This window comes from Musa acuminata, chromosome BXJ2-7, assembly GCF_036884655.1.
Source record: "Musa acuminata AAA Group cultivar baxijiao chromosome BXJ2-7, Cavendish_Baxijiao_AAA, whole genome shotgun sequence".
Taxonomy (NCBI): Eukaryota; Viridiplantae; Streptophyta; class Magnoliopsida; order Zingiberales; family Musaceae; genus Musa; species Musa acuminata.
The window spans coordinates 5,407,252-5,428,373 of NC_088344.1; the positions used below are offsets into that span (position 1 = coordinate 5,407,252).

General features: G+C 43.8%; 2 protein-coding genes across 8 annotated transcripts; both read left to right on the forward strand.

Annotated features, from left to right (window-relative positions):
• The first annotated feature begins 425 nt into the window (after nt 1-425).
• On the forward strand, nt 426-17,269 carry LOC135582390 (putative pentatricopeptide repeat-containing protein At1g13630). Of its 7 annotated transcripts, none has more exons than XM_065116472.1 (5): nt 426-969; nt 11,652-13,347; nt 13,624-13,857; nt 16,199-16,380; nt 16,675-17,269. In XM_065116472.1, the coding sequence occupies exons 1-3, from the start codon at nt 591-593 to the stop codon at nt 13,715-13,717; spliced, it is 2,169 nt and encodes a 722-aa protein (XP_064972544.1). In that variant the 5' UTR covers nt 426-590; the 3' UTR covers nt 13,718-13,857; nt 16,199-16,380; nt 16,675-17,269. The 7 variants fall into 7 exon arrangements, with proteins under 7 accessions (XP_064972544.1, XP_064972546.1, XP_064972543.1 ...); XM_065116474.1 differs by having other exon boundaries at nt 427-969; nt 11,652-12,843; XM_065116471.1 differs by having other exon boundaries at nt 428-969; nt 11,652-13,857; nt 16,199-16,435.
• Nucleotides 17,270-17,960: 691 nt separating this feature from the next.
• On the forward strand, nt 17,961-20,522 carry LOC135618035 (uncharacterized). The gene has a single exon (XM_065118937.1). The coding sequence runs from the start codon at nt 17,961-17,963 to the stop codon at nt 20,520-20,522; it is 2,562 nt and encodes an 853-aa protein (XP_064975009.1).
• Nucleotides 20,523-21,122: the final 600 nt, after the last annotated feature.

A 21,122-nucleotide genomic window follows, 5' to 3' on the forward strand; every position in this document is an offset into this window, starting at 1 on the left:
AAAGTCTTTCTCTATCTCTCATCGTAGGGCTAATTATAGATTATCCTATATAATTAACTATATTTAATATTTCGATTCTTATACTTTCATAAATTACATTGAGATTTCTATACTTACAAAAGTGAAATATTAAGATCTGAGAGAGATTTTATTAAAGTAACGAGGTTAAATATTTCACTTTCATAAATATAAAGATTTTAATATATTTTTTTAAAATATATAAATTAGATATTAAAGATGACTAATTATAAGATAGTTAAAATTATTTTAAAAATTAGCTATTAGTAATATCAGCCCCTTTTTTAAAAATATTTTTTGGAATTATAAAACTTTCATGAGAATTATAAATATAATACAAGTAGCGAGCGTTATGGATTTCTAGGTGACATGTGATCCGTTGATTTCGATCGCACGGCCGACATGAGGCTGATCCTTCTCGCCGACCGAACCGTGGGTTCGAACGCTTTTTTTGGTTGCTCGAATGGAGACGACGGTGAAGAACAAAGACCGCTCGAGGGTTTCCTCTTCTTCCTTTTCCTTTTGTGTGCCTGGTTTTGCCTCACTCGCCATTATGAAACACTAGCCTTTCGATGCTTTTCCGACGGAAGATTCGATCTCTCCGCCGAATTCCTTGTCCGTGTTTCGCTGGTAAACACCCGCTCTCGTCTGTGGCGGCTGCGGACGCGGCGGAGGAGCTCGTCTCGGATTCTGGGGTTTGGGACACTAAGAGTTGCTCGAGAGAAATCCTAGCCCTGTCGAATCTAGAGCTCGGGCTCTATCTTTCTTGTCGCTCTAATAGCAACGTTGTGGCTGAAAAAGGAGTTTTGAAGCAGAAGGAAATGGTCTCGTGCCCTCGGTGGTCTGAGCAGGACCCGAGGCTGGCGAGATTGGAGGTTTGCCATGCTTTGGCCAAAGAGGGGAGGTTGAGGCAGATGAGGAAGATACTGCGGCAGATGCTGGGTGATGAAGGTTTTCCCTGTTTTCCTCTTCTGGTTTGTTTTTTGTTTCCTTTTCTTAGTCAAAAATAGAAATTTTTCTCTGCTAAAAATTTATATATTTCTTCAAGGGCTCATTGAGTTTGATTTGCAATTGGTTACTTTGATATCTAACCTTTATGTATATAATTTTTCTCTAATGTTTGCTTGGTTGATCGCATTCTTACCGGTATTGTGAACACACAAAGATCGTCGACCGATGAGTTGACCCGGTTGATGTGGAGAGTAGACCTTGCTGAAAGGACGAAGGAATAAAAAATAAAAATCTCATATTTCTCAAAAAAGTGTTCGTCGTCGTACGAATATTGATGTACAAAAACTCGCAAAACTGAAAATCACGTGTGAGATAGTTATGTTACATATGGAAATCATATATCCTTAAATTTTTGTAGATCTATGTGAGAGGATGAAGGAGATCAAGTGTTCTCCTTTCTAATGGTGATCCACACGGCAAGGGCTACGAAGACGTTCCTCGAATCGCTACCAAAATCTCCATATCTGTTGATTGAGAAGAAGAAGAGGAGAGGAGAATAGGACGTGACAACCAAAAATCTTAGCTTATGACCCTTTGGTTCCCTCCTATTTATAGAGGTCCCCTATCAACTTAACCCTAATGGATCCTGCCATGTGGATATTAGATCTCTATCCAATTACCCAAGCCTCTTAGATTAGTGAGTCTCTACCTAATAATCTCTTATTAGTTCTTAATGAATCTCATCTATATGATTCAATAATTCAGAGGCTTAATGGATATCCAATAAGATAGGGGCTCCGGCGGATATCTTATATCCGAACCTATACTCGTCGCAACACCTACCATATGTGTGTGACCCTCTAGGCTCAATATCTTGCTGACCTTGAGTCGTACCTGTCAGAACTTCTTCTAGGTCAACGAATTATTATCTCCATAATAATTCACTCGACACATCGACTGCGGATGTACTAGACTACTATGCCGTAGTTCCCAGACGATATAGGAGAATCCAATCCTTTAGACCTATCATGTACTTATAGTCCCTCATCCATCTAATATCCTAGAGGTCGTATAACGAGCATAGTGTTGTCAAGCCCATACGATTTCTTCTCGAATCTTGTTCTAATCGGATTCTCTCGGAGAACTCTTTATCTCTCAATTCGAATAATCTTAGCCAATGATTTGTTTGAGCAAAAACGCATGAGATATTTCTCTCATGATATCGAGATCGGATGATCCTCTATCAACACTCAATAGCCCTTGTAAGGTTAGTTGCCACTCTCGATGATCGACTGTGCTAGATCTGGAACTTCCAAACATAAGTTCGGTATCAAAGAGTGGAGTACTCATACAGGATATCCTTGGTGTCTTAAGTCTAAGGACTAGGTACACTATTGGGACGATGGAATCGTTATCTGACAATGAGTTATCATCAACCATTCAGTATTCCATGAGCGAATCAATCAGTTAACTCATTTTTCAATGAGCACATGTAGTGTAGCCCTAGTGTCCCCACAAGAGCAGCTATGAGACTAGTTGTCTCCATCATATGGATAGGTATATAACACATTAGTCTATCTAGGTATCTCGATGTTCATCTCGAGTACCCTATGACCAGAATTATTTAAGTTGTGTTTAGAGGTGAATCGGTCTCATTATTGTGATCTCATCACGATCCGATTCTCATTGCACAGATCCATTAACATCACAATATATATATATATATATATATATATACATATATATAAAGTGAGAAAATATCATAATAATAATAAGCAAAAAAACTGTGTGTCATGTCACATGTGTCATCACTTACGTGATTGGCTTGTAGGGCACCTATGACTAGCAATCTCTCACTTGACCTAAAGTTAATCACTTATGTGTCTGATCCACATCAGACACCTGTGACGCTCAGAGACAATTTGAGACAACGACTTTGTCAGTGGATCTGCGATGTTATCTTCGGATGAAACTCTTTCCACTACTACATCTCGTTGGGCCACGATCTCTCAAATAAGCTGAAACCTCCTCATAATACTTCTGATGAGACCCGGGTTCTTTTATTTGAGTAATCACCCCGTAATTGTCACATTACAAGGGAATCAACTCCTCGTTGCTTGGCATGACTCCCAAATCTGTGATGAACTTCTTAATCCAAACTCCCTCCTTTACTGCCTCTGTCGCAGTAATGTATTCTGCCTCTATGGTCGAGTCAGCAGTAGTATCTTGTTTAGAACTCTTCCAGCATACTGTTCCTCCATTCAGGGTGAACACATACCTTGAATTAGACTTGCTATCATCGACATCAGACTAGAAGCTCGAGTCTGTGTAGCCCTCAACCCTGAGGCTACTTTCTCCATATACCAGTAAAAGATCTTTAGTCCTTCTTAAGTACTTAAGGATACACTTTATTGTTTTTCAGTGCTCCAAGCTTGGATTCGCCTAATACCTGCTCATGACACTCAGAGCATGCGTTATACCAGGCCTGGTACATAGCATAACATACATGATAGACCCTATTGCCGAGGCATAGGGTATTCTATTTATGTCTACCCTTTCTTCAGGAGTTTCTGGAGACATACTCCTAGAAAGCGATATCCTCTGTCTCATCGGTATGAGACCTTTCTTTGAAATTTTTATGCCAAACCTTTTGACAATGGTGTTTATGTATCTGGACTGGGACAAGCCAAGCATATTCTTGGATTTATTTCTATAGATCCGAATCCCCAATATGTATGATGCTTCTCCTAAGTCCTTCATAGAGAAGTGTCTAGATAGCCAAGCTTTTATCATGGAGAGCATTCCTATATCATTCCCAATTATTAGGATGTCATCCACATATAACACCAAGAAGGTGATAGCGCTCTCACTTAATTTCTTGTACACACAAGGCTCATCTTCGTTCTTAACGAAGTCATAAGATCTGGTCGTCTTATCAAATCTTATGTTCCAACATTGGGAAGTTTGCTTTAGTCCATAGATAGACCTAAGTAACCTTCACACCTTATCTGGACTTTCTTTGGACACGAATCCTTTAGGCTGTATCATATATACCTCCTCGAGGATGTCGTTGAGGAATGCGGTTTTCACATCCATCTATCAGATCTTATAATCATAGTGTGCTGCAATAGCCAATAGAATTCGGATGGATTTTAGCATGTCTACAGGTGAGAAGGTTTCGTCATAGTCAACACTTTGCCTTTGACGATACCTCTTGACCAATAGCCTTTCTTTATAGGTCTCTACCTTTTTATCTACTCCGGTCTTCTTCTTGAAGATCCATTTGCAACCAATGGGTACAATACATTCGGATGCATCAATAAGGTTCTAAACATTGTTGGAGTACATTGAATCCATCTCAAAATTCATGACCTCTTGCCACTTCCCGGAGTCTATTATCATAATAGCCTCCTCGTAGATCTGAGGATCAATATCCTCATCTCTAATATGTCTCATATATCTCTCAAGAGGATAGGATACTCTGTCGGACCTACGTAAAGTCGGAACCTGTGTGCTAGGTACCTGAACAGACCCGGGCTGTGGAATGGTGCTTGAGCTAGATTCTCTACCCTTGCTCAACTCTATCATGCTCCCACTGTCTCTGCCAAGAATGTGTTCCTTTTCAAGGAACACTGCTCTCTTAACTACAAAGATCTTTTAGTCCTCTCGGTGAAATAAATAATACCCACAAGTTTCCTTGGGGTATCTCACGAACTTGCACTGCTCCATCTTGGATTCCAACTTGTCGGGGTTGTCTCTCTTAACGTGGGCAGGGCAGTCCCAAATCTTAACAACCTTAAGATCAGGCTTATTCCCTTTCCATATCTCATATGGTATAGACACTATCGACTTAGTTGGAATTCTGTTCAGAAGGTAAGTTGCGGACTCTAGGGCGTATCCCCAAAATGAGACGGGTAGCTCAACGAAACTCATCATGGACCACACCATATCGAATAGCCTGTAATTCCTCATTTCAGATACACCATTGAGCCGAGGTGTATAAGGAGATGCTCATTGAGATAGAATCTCATGGTCCTTGAGGAACTAGGTGAACTCTATACTGAAGCACTCACCTCCTCGATCTGATCGAAGAGTCTTGATACTCTTTCCAGTCTGGTTCTCCACTTCATTCTTATACTCTCGAAATTTCTCGAAGGCTTTGGAATTGTACTTCATCAAGTACACATGTCACTTAAAGAAATCGTCAGTGAAAGTAATGAAGTAGGAGTAACCACCTATGACATGAGTTGATATGGGACCACATACATCACTATGTAAGAGTTCTAGCAACTGAGTAGCTCTCTCTCCAATTCCACTAAATGGAGAGTTGGTCAGTTTTCCACGAAGGCAAGGCTTGCAAGTTGCATATGAGTCAAAGTCGAATGGATCTAGGTATCCATCCTTTAGCAACTTTTAAATCCTTCCCTCATGGATGTGACCTAGTCGGGGTAGGCGACGTGGCCTCTTGTTGGCGGTCATAGGGAGTTGGTGATCCCTGAACTTTTGCTTAGGTGTTGCTTACGTGGCGGGGGGAGCTAGGGAGTGCTAGGATTATCCCTATCATTCGTCCCCCCGGAAAGGCGTTCTTCGAAGCGTCGAATGGTCTCGAAGGACATTGCTTTTCATGCATTCTTGCATGGTGGTGTGATCGCTGTTTAGCTTTGGGTTTATTGTCGGCACCGCGTTGGTTGGTGCGAGGCTTGTTTGGGGCGAGCTATGCTTTCTTGCTAGGGTGATATTTGTTTTAGATGGGTGTTGACCTAAGTGACCTCTCTCTTTTTTCTTCCCTCTCTATATTCGTTCTCCCCGTTCCGCAAGGGAGTTCATTTTCTCTCATTTTTTGACCTCCCCCTTCTACTTCTGGAGGTTTCCTTCTACATTTTTGCCTACTCCTTCTGCACAAGAGGTTGGGTATTCTTTTGGGCTTGCCCCTTCTTCTGCTTATGGGGGTAGGTACTCCATCGCTTGGACGGGAGTGTAGGTCCCAATAGCGGGTGTTGGCTCGACCACGTGAGCGGGAGGATCGATATCAGTTTGCCGTAGCGGCTTCTGTTGTAGCGGGCCTTGATTCAATCATCGTAACAGGAGTGTTGGTATTAGTCCGTCGTAGCGGGTCTTGATTCGACCGTCGTGGTGAGATTGTCGGTATCAGTTCGCCATAGCGGGTCTTGATTTGATCGTCGTAGTGAGAGTATCGGTATTAGTCCGCTGTAGCAAGTCTTGATTTGACCGCCAGGGGCGGGAGAGTGGATCCGCCTTAGTGGCTTCTGCTATAGCGGATCTTGATTTGACCGTCGGGAGCGGGAGAGTGGATCTGCTTTAGCGGCTTTCGTTGTAGCGGGTCTTGATTCGACCGCCGGAGGCAAGAGAGTGAATCCGCCTTAGCGGCTTTTGTTATAGTGGGTCTTGATTCGATCGTCGACGGCAGGAGAGTAGATCCGTCTTAACGGCTTCTATCGTAGCGGGTCTTGATTCCACTGTCGTGGGCAGGAGAGAGGATTCGCCTTAGCGGGTTTTGATTCGAGAGAGTGGATACGCCTTAGCGGCTTTTGCCGTAGCGGGTCTTGATTTGACCGACGTGGGCGGGAGAGTGGATCCGCCATAGCGGCTTCCGCTGTAGTGGGTCTTGATTCAACTGCTGTGGGCGGGAGAGAAGATCCACCAACGGCTTTCGTTATAACGGGTCTTGATTCAACCGCTGTGGGCGGGAGAGAGGATCCACCATCGGCTTTTATTGTAGCGGGTCTTGATTCGACCGACGGGGGCGGGATAGTGAATTTGCCTTAGCGACTTCCATCGTAGCGGGTCTTGATTCGACCGTCGTGGGCGGGAGAGTGGATCCGCCTTAGTGGGTCTTGATTCGACCGCCGTGGGCGAGAGAGTGGATCCGCCTTAGGTAAATGCTGTGGTGGGCTGCATCATTCATGTCGTATCATTTTGCCATTAGCGAGGTGCCGGATGGTGAAGCGCCATTTTGGGATTTCTGCCGTTTGCTATCTTTAATTATCGTGGGGATCCTTTGTTAGCCTGATGTTTGATCCGTTTAAGGATTTAAGCGGCCCTTTTTGGCTTCTATAGGTCTTTCTATCGCGCTGAGGGGGGGCGCGATTTCCATTGCAAGCATTCTTGAGCGATGGTGTAGGATCTCACGTTGTCCCAAATGGGTGCGTGCAAATGTCAACTGCGGAAGGCAATCCGTCTTCGGCTCCCTTTGGTCTGGTTGGGACCTTTATATAGCGCCCTTATCTTTCTTCCTTCTCATCGACTGAGCATACTTTTTGCTTGAGGCCGCTGTTGACTGCCAAGTTCCCTTAGCGTGTGCTAAGATGTCTTTTTTTTCTGCTTCTCCTTCTCGCTCTCGCCCCTCGTGTCGTAGGGGTACCGAGGCCTCGGCTTCCTCCCAAAGGGTGGTTCAAGTTGATTCCTCATCTTCTACGGGTGTGTGCCTCCTGTGACCTCAAGGGTTTCGCGGGAGTTGGGTTCGATAGAGGATGTCTATGATTACGTATCCGTCATGACCACCCCTCAGCTAGAGCAGCTACGTCGCCATTTCGTTATCCCGACAGAGATTACTCTATCAGTCCCCGAGGTCGGGGATCGCTCGTTCCATCCAACCCCTAGGGTTTTTGCCTTACGGTCGATGCCCTTAAGGCAGGGCTGCACCTCCCCTTCCATCTTGTGATTGTCTCCTATCTGGAACAGTAGCGGATTTTGCGCTCTCAGACGGCACCCAACTCATGGGGCTACATGGTGATCTTCAGTGACGCATGTAATGGTGCGGGGGTGGCACCGTCTTGTGACCTCTTTCGCTTGTGCTTCCGCCTGAGCCGGGGGTCGAGCAACCATTACTTGTCCCCTCGTCAGGGCTTCAAGACAAGCGGGGTTGGCTCTGACAACAAGGGGTGGAGGGCGAGGTTCTTCGTCGTTTGTAGCGGCCGGCTGGGGCTTTCCTGTGGCATGGATGTTGCAAGGCATTGATAACACACTCTCCTCCCTGCCAGCGAGGGAGGCTGAGACTGTCCTGCAGATAAGAAGGCTCCTCTCCTTTAGCGCCATGAGGTGGGTGGAGGAGGCTTGTTTGGTGGACGCCACTCACAGCCTCATGTCGTGAGGTACGATTGACTTTCTCTGCTTGGTCATCATTTGTTTCTGGCTCTTATCCGGTGTGTTCTCATTTTAGCAGGCATGGATCTCTGAGGGTTGATGAAGCGTCATTTTTCTGCTACCCTCCCTGGGCCCGGCAAGTGGCTTCTACTACCACTGGGCCCGTCCTATGGGTCTTCTATCCAAGCTTTCGGGGACCTTGAGGGCGATCCTAGACGCCCTGATGAGGGAGCAGGAGATCCTGGTGAGGATTTCGGCTTCGTTGGGCTCCTCTAGCGGGTCTGACCCAACGCCATCGAGCCACCGGAAGAGGCGCCCGGGGGCCCTCTTTGAATCTCCAAGAGTGCTATCTGGGGGACCCGGGTCTGTTTTGGGGCCTACTACTACCCCATAATCTTCTATGAGGTCGCCTTAAAATTTTCATCGAGACCCTTTGCGGGAAGGTCAGGCGGATCTCCCCTGGGCCTCGTTGTTGCATCTTCTTCGAGGCCTCTTCTTGATCTTGCCCCTGGATCATGTTTTTAGATCGCCTCAAGAGCAGTCGGTGGGCCCAGATAGCGAGGACGTCATCGCAGAGAGGTCTCTTGTGGCTAACTCCAACTTCCGGAAGGCACTAAGGTAAAGCACGTCAGCGGAGCTGCCGGTGTTAATCATCACCCTTTTGACAACGGTGTTTGCCATCTGGACAGAGATTACTAGAGCATTATCGTTGATGGGGTCCAAGTGGCCCGTGGCTTCTCCAAAGATGATCTTAGGCCCTTCTTTGATCCTCGAAGGTTTTTTTGAGGAGGCCCGTGCGTAGGCTTTTCGTCTTGAGGAGCTTTTGCCCCCGGAAGCGTTCCTCCCGAAGATGACGTCATTCTGCTTTCCCACGGGTCCTCGGGGGCAGGACGAACGCTCCAAGGGCTGGCCCAGGTGCCTTCCCATGTGATCCTTCCTGATGAGTTCCTCGATTTGGTATCTCAGATCCCTGCACTCTTCTGTGTCATGTCCGTAGTCCCAGTGGAAACGACAGTACTTGGATATGTCTTTATGCTTCGTAGACCCTCTCATGGGTTTGGGCTCCTTCAGGAGCCCCTTCTCCTTTATTTGGAGAAAAATCTCCGTCCTTGTTATGTCGTGAGGAATAACCCTGTTCTCTCCCGCTGATCGTCTGTTCGAGAACATCTTCTTTGGGGCGACTCCGAGGCCGGGATCCGAGGTTCATGGTGCGTCCGCCTGTTGGCCTCTTCTTGGCGTCTTGAGACCATGGCTTCGACTAATGTGTGCTAGTTGGCCCTCTGGAGTATCTTTGGGACGGTTGTGGGAGGTCTCTCGACCAACGACCAAAAAAAGCGGGCAAGCCTCAGGCCCATCATGAAGGCCTAGATTATTAGTGAGGGATGGACATTCTGAGTCCCTCGGATCTCGCCGGCGAACTAGGTGATGAAGTCGGACAAGGGCTCGTCTTCCCTTTGCCTCAGTCCAAGTAGGACAGTGGCCGAGTGCTTTGGTCGCACGTTGGCAAGGAATTAGAGCTCGAACTCTTTGGCGAGCTATGAAAAAGAGAAAATTACCATTCCTAGGCGGACCCCCTCAGCATCGTCGGGAATGCTCGGCACATTAGAGCGTCCAAAGTGCCGAACAGAGACATCTTGGCATGGAACGTGGCGGTGTGTTCTATGGGGTCGGAGTCGCCATTGATGGTTTCCAGACTGGGGAGGCGGAAGTTGGATAGGACGGGATCCTCCTGGATGCTTTGAACGAAGGGGGAAACATGGGGTGTATCAGGTTCCCCATGAGGGTGCCAGAATTATCACTGAACCTCTAGCCTCCAGTTCATGGCTTGGAGTTGTGCCTTCATTGAGTGTTCCCAGGAATCAACGGATTAGGCCTCAAACTCTATCAGGGTTTTAGTACAGCTTGGCGGAGTGTTACACTCCGCCGTTGGAGGGTGCGGTGCAGCGCCACTCGTACCTCCCTGGCCGAGGAGGTTCTTGGAAGGTTGGGCGTGGACTCTCCAGTTGAACTTCAGGTGCAAGATGTGCAGTCGACAGCTGGAGGGCGGGTCGTTGCACCAGAATCGCTAGCTGCGTCAACTGGGGGAGGAGTGGGGTGATAGCTTGTATCATGTTGGTGAGGGTCTGGACCCGCTGAGCGAGGCCTAGGAACGCTTCTGATGGGGCGAGCAGGGAGCCCGTTCCTAGCCCTGGGGGGAAGTCCTCGGTCGTTGAGTAGGCGCTAGTAGGGCCCTAGTGTCTGGGCCGAGGTAGAGGCATCGTTCTATTCGAAAGGAGACATGTGCCCTCTCTCCTCAAAGGGGTTAGGGGTCATGGGTAGCGCTTTCTTGCTGGAGCGCTCATTGGGAGGAGTGGTAGAAGGATGTTCCTGCGACATTCGACCCTTCCTCTAACACTAAAATGTTAATACACAGAGATTGTCAATTGGTGAGTCGGTCGGTTGGTTCACTGTCAAAAGTGTGGGTCTCTTCTGATGACTCCTCTTGGCTGACGTGGAGAGCAAGCATTACGGGAAGGATGAAGGAATCTGTAGGGAGAGACGGTTCACCGGGAGCCGCTTAGTCTTCGAGCAGTGAAGTTTGGTTTGGGAGTTGAGCGGTCCCCTATGCTGGGTAGCCTCATAACTGTGCCTCCGGGCTGTGCCGACGACCCTGCACAACAAGCTTGCGTTGGGGGTGTCTCGACTCGACCCCTTCGATGCTTAAGTCAGGAAAACGGAGAGGGAGGAAGACAACAGTATCAACAGTGTAAACGAGAGAGTAAAGAGTCTCTTTTGCCTGCTTGGCTCGGGGCTTGGCTTTTATACATGGGTGCTGACGGAGCGGACGGATCTCCGTTGAGGCCCCCCTTACCTTGCGTGGCAGAGGCATTTAATACGGGTGGCTCGCCGGCGTGTGCCCCTAGGAATGGTGCTTGGGGACTATCGGGGTGAGGCTTCCAGTTTGTCTTCCTTGCTTCTTTGGGTCAAGCAGGGTGTGGTCCCTTCATCCTCCGTCCGGAAGGGAAGGCTAGTAAAGCCGGGCCATGCCGTCGACCATTAATGCGGAGTTAGGTTCTCTTTCCCAGTTGCGGGATTGGTGAGTATGGGTCTCGCGAGCCCATTTTAGGAAGCCGGGGCAGGCAACGTGATCTCTTGCTAGCGGTCGTAGGGAGTAGGTGATTCCCAGGCTTTTGCTTAGGTGTTGCTTATGTGGCAAGGGAAGCTGGGAAGTGCCAAGATTATCCCTATCATTGCATTATATCAATATGAAGATCATTCTTTAGTACTAATTTTAGATTGTGCACACCATTTATGATCCAAATAGCTTATCCTCCCACCAATGAACATGGTTAAATACAATGAAATAAGAAAAAAATAAACTTGTTACTGCTTAAGATTTGTGAACTTTTTGTATCCTACACCGTTTTTCTTCCTGGTTCATGGTGTCTGGCATCCCACCATTGATACAATTCTTATTTTCCATAACATTTTGCATGGTACTTTGTTCTGACAGTCTTGCAGCTTAAGTTGCTGTTCTAATCTTTAGTGAACGTAGCTTGTCACCGAATAACTTGATTATATGCATATTGTTTTCCTAGGGACATCATCATCGTTACTCTGTGAGCTTCTGTGTACTAATTTCAAGGACTGGGATTCCAACAGCATTGTTTGGGACATGCTAGCGAACGTGTATGCTAGATTGGAAATGATGCATGATGCGCTTTTTGTTCTAAGCAAGATGGCTGCCCTTGACATGCAAGCTTCAATATCTACTTATGACCGTTTGTTGTTCAACTTAAGGCATACAGAGATCGCTTGGGATCTTTATGAAGAAATCAAATCCAGTGGGGTTTCTTATAGTGAATACACATTTAAGATCCTCATTGATGGTCTCTGCAAGCAAGGAAGATTACAACATGCGATTTCCTTCTTCCAAACGGAAAGAGGAAATAAAGAATTTAACCGTTGCATAGTTACCTTCAATTCCCTCATGGCTGGAGTATGTAATGCAGGGTTTGTAGAGATTGCAAGGTCACTCCTTTCGCTTTCTTTCAAGTATGGGTTTCTACCCAACAAACACAGTTACACTACTCTCATTCATGGGTTATGTCTAGCAGGCTATGTGGATGAAGCCTTGGAACTCTCTGAGTACATGCAGACGGATGGAATAGAGCTTGATGTGGTTATTTATAATATTCTGATAAATGGGTATCGCCTACTTGGCTTGATGAGCGAGATTTGGAAGCTCATAAGGATGATGATTCAACATGGGCTGCAACCAGATTTAGTTACATATACTATACTGATAACCGGGCTTTGTGAAGGAGGTAATGTTGATGAAGGATTGAAGATGAGGAAAGAGATGCTTTCTAGGGGGTTCAAGCTGAATATTGTCACTTACAGTGTTCTCGTCAATGCCCTTTGCAGAAAAGGACACATCAATGAAGTCGAAGGATTGCTTGGAGAGATGAAGGAAATTGGCCTAGATATGGATCTAGTAGCATATTCCATCCTCATAAATGGGTATTGTAAGTTAGGAGAAATCGAGAAGGCACTTCAAGTATGCCAAACTATGTGCTCCAAGATAATAATGGCTAATTCATTTGTTCATGGGGGAATTCTTTCTAGTTTGTGCAAGAATGGATCGGTGCCCGAAGCAAATTGGTATTTGGAGAACCTAGCTGCTACTGGTCAAACGTTGAACATTATTTTGTACAATATAGTGATTGATGGCTATGCTAAAATAGGTGATGTTGAAGGAGCTGTCACATTATATGAACAGATAATCAGGTCAAACATAACACCTAGTGTTGTGACTTATAATTCCTTGATTTATGGCTTTTGTAAAATTGGAGAATTAAATATAGCAAAGAGTTTCTTGAGGAAAATTGAGCTTCATGAATTAGTTCCCACAGTGGTAACCTACACCATTCTTATTAATGGATTTTGTGGAGCTGGGGATACTGATTCAATTCTAGAACTCCTCGATGAAATGATTGGGAAATCAATCATGCCGAACAGAATAACTTATAGTGTAATTATAAAGGCTCTTTGTAAGCAAGGCAGAGTACGAGAGGCTATTGACATTCTGAAAAATATGGAGATAATGGGTATAGGTGCTGATGAGATTACCTATAATACGCTTATTCAGGGATTTCATGAACTGAGAAATGTGAACATGGCTTTCTATCTACATGATAAAATGTTGCAACATTCTCTCATGCCTACTCCTATTACTTACAATCTTCTCATTAATGCCCTTTGTTTGAATGGTGAAGTTGATAGAGCAGAAAGGTTTCTACTCTCTCTTTTAGAAAGAGGTGTTAGGCTGAGGAAATTTGCTTACACAACAATTATAAAAGCACAATGTGCAAAGGCAATGCCAGATAGAGCCATTATACTTTTTGATAAAATGTTAGAATCTGGTTATGAGGTTTCAATCAAAGATTTTAGTGCAATAATCAATCGATTATGCAAAAGGCATTTTGTAAACGAAGCAAAAATATTCTTTAAATTGATGTTATATATTGGCATACTTCCTGACCAGGAGCTTTGTCTTGTGATTTGTAGTGCCATTCACAAACAAAATGATCATAAGTCATTGGCTGCTTTCCAAGCTATGGTTGTCAAAAGCTGTCTTATTGCCCTGGGTATCTATGAATGAGTTACCTCTGTGATAAAGCATACATGTCACATGAAAATCGTCTTCTTATCTCCTCAAACCACTTATGGATTCCAATAGTTGGAAGCTGCTAATTCCTTGGAGTCACACTTGTTGAAGTTCAGAAGGTGCTATGCAATGAGGTACTTATCGGTTATAGTTTGCCTGGGTTATTATAGTTAAATTTGCCACAAATCAATTTAATCTCTCAAATCTAATTTTGTCAAGTAGTTTGTTTGAATAGTGAGTTTCTTGTAAGAGTATCTTTTTATTGAAATAGTAAAAAAGATCTCCCCCAATTCAAGTCTTTTAGTCATATAATGATCTTTAAAATGTCATTTTAATTAAGGCTGTGATTTCACTTATTTTGTTGAATCCGACTTATTGTCAAATTGGTATTGTCAACGAATTCAAGCGATGGAAGTGTCAAGTTTTATTGAGCACCACCTTTGAGGAAAGAACCTCCAGTAGAAGAGTAGGGAAGAGGAGTAATGAGAGATAGAAGAGAGAATAGAGACATGTGTTTTTGGATTATCTCGAGTCTGAACTTGTTTATGCAAGCCAGAAATCAAGAAACGTGAAATTGAACTAAGATATTACTTGCAAATTTTGTTGGCTTAGTGCCATAACCTGCCAACCACCCCTATGGTGCTTTAAACCTTGATACCTAAAGCTAGTGAAGCATCCAACTCAGGTTTGGCTAGCCCTAGATCGGTGACAATTAAAATTGGTTGTCCCTTGATTGGCCCTGTTTTCGATTGCAAATGCCAGTCAAGGAACTTGTCTTTGCTTGAATCATTTGGTAGTCTTCTTAGCCTTCTTTAGTTTGACAAAAGGAAGCCAAGTTGGGTTGCTCTTGTTTGTTGACCAAGGAACCTTGTGTTTGACCATGTTGACCAAACGAAAGTCATAAGTCTCCCGTACAACTTATAATATGCATCTGTGGAAGCAACCAAGTTTTTCATGAGCACTACTATGCCAAGTTGACCCTCTCTTCTTGTCACCCAAGACAAATTGAGCAACACTTGTGCTTCTGCCTATATATTAGAGCTGATTGGACCTCTGATATGAGCCTTCCCATGGCCGACCCTATTGAAGCTGATATATAACTTGTGATGACAATGTGAATCCAATGGTCCTAGATGAGTGTGTTGTAATGTTAACCTAATTTAAAGAATCTTGAGTTGAAGAATCCTAGATCTATTGCCAAACTTATGTGTGTACTGGATTGCTTTTCATATGATCATATAGATGGTCTTTTAATCTTTTTGCCTTTGTCTGTTTGTTTATTGAGCATCTGCTTGAGGCACACTGCTATAGTACTTCTTGAGCAAGGTTGAAGAATGAGGATCAAAGCTCAGGTAGTTAATTAAAACAAAGGGCATTAATGAGAAGATTGTAAGTAATAGGAGTTATTTTTATAGTAATGTAAGTATGAGAAGATTGTAAGTAAGTCTTTTAATCTTTTTGCCTTAGTCTGTTTGTTTATTGAGCATCTGCTTGAGGCACACTGCTATAGTACTTCTTGAGCAAGGTTGAAGAATGAGGATCAAAGCTCAGGTAGTTAATTAAAACAAAGGGCATTAATGAGAAGATTGTAAGTAATAGGAGTTATTCTCATCTCCTCTGTGGATTCTTGTTATTTTTATAGTAATGTATCTTTGGGATTATTCTTTTTTCTTTAGATGGTCATCTTTTTGCGAATGATTTCCTGTTGCAAGCATTAGTGCACACAAATATCTAGGGCATGAGTAGTTGCATATTCAAGGGATATAAGAATGATGCAGGGTATAGTTTGTTGGTTAAACAAAAGTGTGAAATGTCAATGAGATCTATAATTTTTGGCATCACATAGGCTTACAACATGAATAAGGAAAGCAATGGGATGGTTGCTGTGCCAAGATGTTGGCACATTGGTGCATGCTGAGGATAGATCTGGTGCAACTTGTACTGTGTTATGTACCTATCCGCACATCCTGGAGCCACGATAGTGCTATTCTTGATGCCCATATGGGTTGTAAAGTCAACCAAAAATTGTATTGTAATTTCCCTAAATGTTGCCTGTGCTTATCTAATGCACAAGTTGAATTTTTGTTTGACTGTATTTGTCTGGAAAACTGATTCATGTTTCTTGCTTACTGGCTAATCACTGTAGGTTACTATGGCTCTTTTGATGTCTTTAGAAAATGAGTTTTCACATAGAGGGATGTGTGAATTTGACCGACCATGAACCAATTCTTTGCATAACTATTTTTTTAATCTTTGGAGACCACATCTCATTTTCTTAAAAATAAAGGTATGTTCTTTTGGTGGGTGACGCATTGCAATTTAACTGGTTGTATGATCCAGAGCACTTGCTTATTGCAGCAAGTTTGGTTCATTTAGAGACTCGGCAACTAATTGAGATGACATTCGTCCAAGCTGCTTAACAGTAATGTTGATTCATGTTGCCTATATAATACCAATTATGTACTACATTTGCAGGGCTTTATTTGGGTGCATAGATGTGAAATCCATGAATAACTTCTGGAGGATTTGGACGGCTGAAGAAATACCCATCATGCATGGGAAATCTCAACCATAATGGATTCGTCGCCTTCTCTGGCTCAGGTGCCAGTTTTCGTGTACGAGCAGCACGGCTAGATGATTTCTGGGACTTGTAGTAGGTTGTCTTCGCTGATTTCTTGTTTACATGTCTTTAATCTTTCAGGGAAGACAAAGGTTCAGCTTCTTGTTTTCTCTTTAGAAGTCGAACCCTACATAATTTCTTACTAGATGCTTGTTTGTGGTCCATGTGCTGTCGTGAATTACTTACATGCTGCTGTGTGAACTCTTTAAACCTGGAATCTTTTATTTTGATTTATATGGTAGCAGCTGATAGGTTTTTGGTTATAACATATAGTCTTATGCACGGTTGTGACAGTTTCATGATACTTTGTGTTGTCATTTTGTGAATGCAGCCAACTTGCTGTTTGAATTGAAGGGGACATGATGTTGAACCTGACCTGCATTGTCAAGCTGATGTAAACCAAATTGGAGTCATGGCCTAGTTGACCTACAAGACAATCAGAATGTGTGTCGGAATTAATATAGGTGGGGAGTCCTGATGCTTCAATGCCGAATGAAGAAACTGAGTCCTGATTGGAGTGAGTAGCAAAATTATACCTTGCATCAAAGTGCCATATTTATTTATTCTGGATGGTCAAAGTGCTAGCTGCTCGAGAACATGTTTTGGCGTCAACGAGAATCCTATGGTTGTCTCCTTCGATATCGTCTGCTTAAAAGTGCTCTTCCACAATCTTCCGCAACGGTTTGGCCTCGATACCCCTGCATGGATGATTTTTTCTCAGCAATCCATTGATTCAATTATTGCTGGCCTCTAAGCCTCTATTCTCTTATAATTTAAATGGTGAAATCTCAAACTAGTCCATGGAAGCAAAGGAATTTGTTAGTGAGACTCCTTTCTTCCTAGTCTGTTCATTATGGTACAATAAACTTCATCTAGTGTTCTGGATGATTTCATTCTGGGGAATAAGATCATTCCTTTTAATTTTAGGAGGACTGAGATCATTCATCTTATATCTGTCAAATTTTCTATTTGTCAATGTCTAATGTTCCAGCTAAACCCATATAGAGGTAGCAAAGATATGAAGGAACAAAAGCTTTCTCATCCAATAGACAAGGCTGAAACGTAAAGTTTGGCATATAAAACCTGCAGTCTTCTTATTGATACTTCACCGAATGATAGAAACAGAAGATTCTCTTTCATTAGCATCCATGCTTTTGTTTGTGAAGAATTGGAACTCATCTTAGCTGACATGATTTGATGATCTATGGCTTAGTAACCCGGTTTTGGTTAGATCGAAATATTCTTTAACACAGTACAATTGGAGAGAAGAATAAAGATGCATTTAGAGTATAGGAAAGGTATAGCATATCCTAAACCTGTTCAAAAAATTGACATCTTATACCAAATAGAAAGCCTACTCGGCAATTCACTCTCTAATATTCTTCTCCCCCCACACTCCACCGCCTCTTAATATTCTTCTCCGCCGTATCCTTCCGTAGAACAAGATAAATGCAATAACCTAATTTGCTGCAAAGAGGACATGCTAACTATACTTCTCTCTGCTCTCTCTCTCTCTCTTAGAGCGGACACAATGTTGTACCTATCAGGTTCATTGCTCTTGTTCATCTGAAACCACAAAATCTAAACCATCATTCTGGTCTGTGTGAATCCCCTGTCATGGACCTGAGCCCCTTACCACGATCTCTCTCTAAACTTGCAAAACTGTTTCGGTCGAAGAAGTCGTCGTCCTCGGCGGATCCCTCTTCTCCTGTGAAGGAAGGGAAACGAGGGAGAGAAGAAGAAGGTGAAACGAGTGGTTGGAGGAGAGCGAAGAGCAAAGGAGGAAGAGATGAAGACGAAGTGAGTAATGTTAATGATCGGAGCAGTGCAAAGATAAGGCCATCTCCTTCAAAGAAAAAAGGTGCGACAAGAGGAAGTGATGGAGAGAAGCCTGAAAGAGCGGCGGCGGGAGAAGGGCAAGAAAAGCGCACGAGTAGTGGGCGGAAGACGGAGATGGTACACTCTCCTTCGCCGGCGCCGGAGGTGACACCCACCAAAACTGAAACTTCGGGGAGTGCTAGGAAGGAGCATGAGATGGCGAGGGAAGGAGAAGAAGAAAAGGGTGAAAAGAGTAAGGGGGACGACGAGAGTATAATGTCCTTACCTTCCGAGAAGCCAATCCCTCCAAATGAAGATATTATGGCGGGAGAAAAGTTGTCACCTACGACACCTGTGACAAGTGGTGCGGAGGTGTCTCAGAGACAAGGAGAAGGAGGAGTAGACATGAATGGTGGAGAGAACGCTGCAACCAGACCATCTCGTTCACCATTGTCATCGTCGACAAGCGGTCCAGGAGGAAGCAACAACAAGGAGTCCAAAAGTATCGGGGTCAAAGATGAGGAGGGAGGACATGAGGGTGGGGAGAAAAAGCTAGGGATGATGTCCTCTCCTCCTTCGGAGAGCGACAAGGAAGAGATTGAAAGGATGAGGGAAGAACAAGAACAAGGAGACAAGAGGAGCTATTCAGAGTTGGCACCTACGACAATGATCTCTTCTTCCCCATTGCCAACCAAAGGAAATGAAGAGATGAGAGCAAGGAGTGGTGTAGAGGTGTCTGAGAGACAAGGAGGAGGAGAAGACATGAATGATGGAAGGAGTGCAGTAACCACGTCCTCTCCTTCACCATCTTTAGTATCAACAAGTGTTCAAGGAGGAAGCAATAATGAGTTAGAAAGAAATAGGACAGGAGATGAGCGAGCAAGACATGAGAGTGGAGAGCAGATGATGGAGACGACATTGGCCAAAAGGGATATTTTGGAGAGTGACAAGAAAGAGAGGGAGAGGACGAGGGAAGAGCAAGAACAACGAGGTGAGAGGAGCTATTCAGAGGACTTGTCATCTATCACAACGATCTCTTCTTCCCCAATGACAACCGTAGCAAATGAAGAGATGAGAGCAAGGAGTGGCGTAGAGGTGTCTGAGGGACAAGGAGGAGGAGAAGATATGAATGATGGAAGGAGTGCAGTAACCACGTCCTCTCCTTCACCATCTTTAGTATCAACAAGTGTTCAAGGAGGAAGCAATAATGAGTTAGAAAGAATTAGGACGGGAGATGAGCTAGCAAGACATGAGAGTGGAGAGCAGATGATGGAGACGACATTGGCCAAAAGGGAGATTTTGGAGAGTGACAAGAAAGAGGAGAGGACGAGGGAAGAGCAAGAACAACGAGGTGAGAGGAGCTATTCTTCCACAACGATCTCTTCTTCCCCATTGCCAACCGTAGCAAATGAAGAGATGAGAGCATGGAGTGGTGTAGAGGTGTCTGAGAGACAAGGAGGAGAAGGAGAAGCAATGTATGGCGTAAGGAGTACAGAAATCACATCCCCTCTTTCACCATCATTACTGTCGACAAGTGTTTCAGTAGGAGGAAACTACAAGGAGCCTAAAAGTATCAAGACAAGAGAAGAGCAAGGAGAAGATGAGAGTGAAGAGAAAAATGTGGGGATGACATCCTCTCATCCGATGACGGAGACAACATCGACCAAAACAGAGATTTTGGAGACCGCTGAGGAGGATAGCAAGGGGACGAGGGAAGAACAAGGACAAAGAAGTAAGAGAAGCCATCCAATAAAAGATAGTCCGACGTCCTCGTCATGGTTGATGCCAATGTCAGTAAATGGAAAGACCGAGTTAGGAGATCAGAAGTGGTCACCTACGACAAGACTAACCATAGCAAATGAAGACGTGACAGCAACGGAGCCCAAGAGAAGTCATGAAAGCTTCGTAGGAGGAGGAAACGATGAGGAGCCTGAGAGTATCAATGCAAGAGGAGGACAAGGAGAATATATGAATGGTAAGGAAAAAATGGAGATGGTACCCATTCCTTCTCCAATCTTGGCGACAACACCATCAAAAAGGAAGGTATCTGGAAATGAAGAGATCGAGAGCACGATGGAAGGACAAGTAGAAGGAGATGAAACAAGCAATCAAGAAAGAAGAGACGATGACAGAAATGTACCCTCTACTTCTTTCATGTTTGAATCGGTGAAAGAAGAGACTCGAGTGGAGAAGCCGAAGAGAAAGGAAGAGGAAAGACAAAGAGGGGCATATAATGGATGGAAGGCAGGGGTTGCATTTGGGATCATAGCAGTGGTGGGTACAATAACATGGATAGGATCGACGCTGTTCCTGAAGCGGCGACAGAGTAATGTTCAAAGTCAGAGACCAAGACAACCGTGACGATTAGAGATGGTGGCATTGGTGGATGGATAGTTCTCTTATCGTTGTATACTTCACGCCTAGAATATGAGATTAGATTACAAGATAGAGTACAAATATTGTGGATATAGTAGGTTGATTGTGGGATCGAAAATTGAAATTGTTGTACATTGAATAACTAGGAAGGAAGATTATTTTTCTTTTTATTGTCGGAACTTATTAGTTCCAGCTTGCAATCAGCAAGGAGTTTATTAGGTCTAGATTTCTACAATACATTTACTTCTATTGTAAATGAACAAGAAAGGAAATTTTTTTTCTTTTCAAACATCTTTCTATCTCTTTAATTTCTGGGAATGATATGTAAAATAGTGGGAGAAAAGAAGATTGTGGGTGTATCATCAAATGATTCAAAGATTTGTTTTGTGATCTAAAAACATGTATAACTTCTAATTAGTAAGGGTGTTTATAATCGAAATTGAATCGTAATTAAACTGGTTCGATCTGAATCGATTCATTAATAACTCGATTGTAAACGCTATAAACTGTTTTAGTTTGAGAATTTTTTGATTTAATTAATCGATTTAAATTAAATCAAATAGATTTTAAATTAAGAATATTAGC

Coding starts and splice junctions, on each gene's coding strand:
- LOC135582390 (XM_065116471.1), top strand. CDS start 591: ATGCTTTTCCGACGGAAGATTCGATCTCTCCGCCGAATTCCTTGTCCG. Junction 970..11,651: donor GCAGATGCTGGGTGATGAAG/GTTTTCCCTGTT, acceptor TTGTTTTCCTAG/GGACATCATCATCGTTACTC.
- LOC135618035 (XM_065118937.1), top strand. CDS start 17,961: ATGGACCTGAGCCCCTTACCACGATCTCTCTCTAAACTTGCAAAACTG.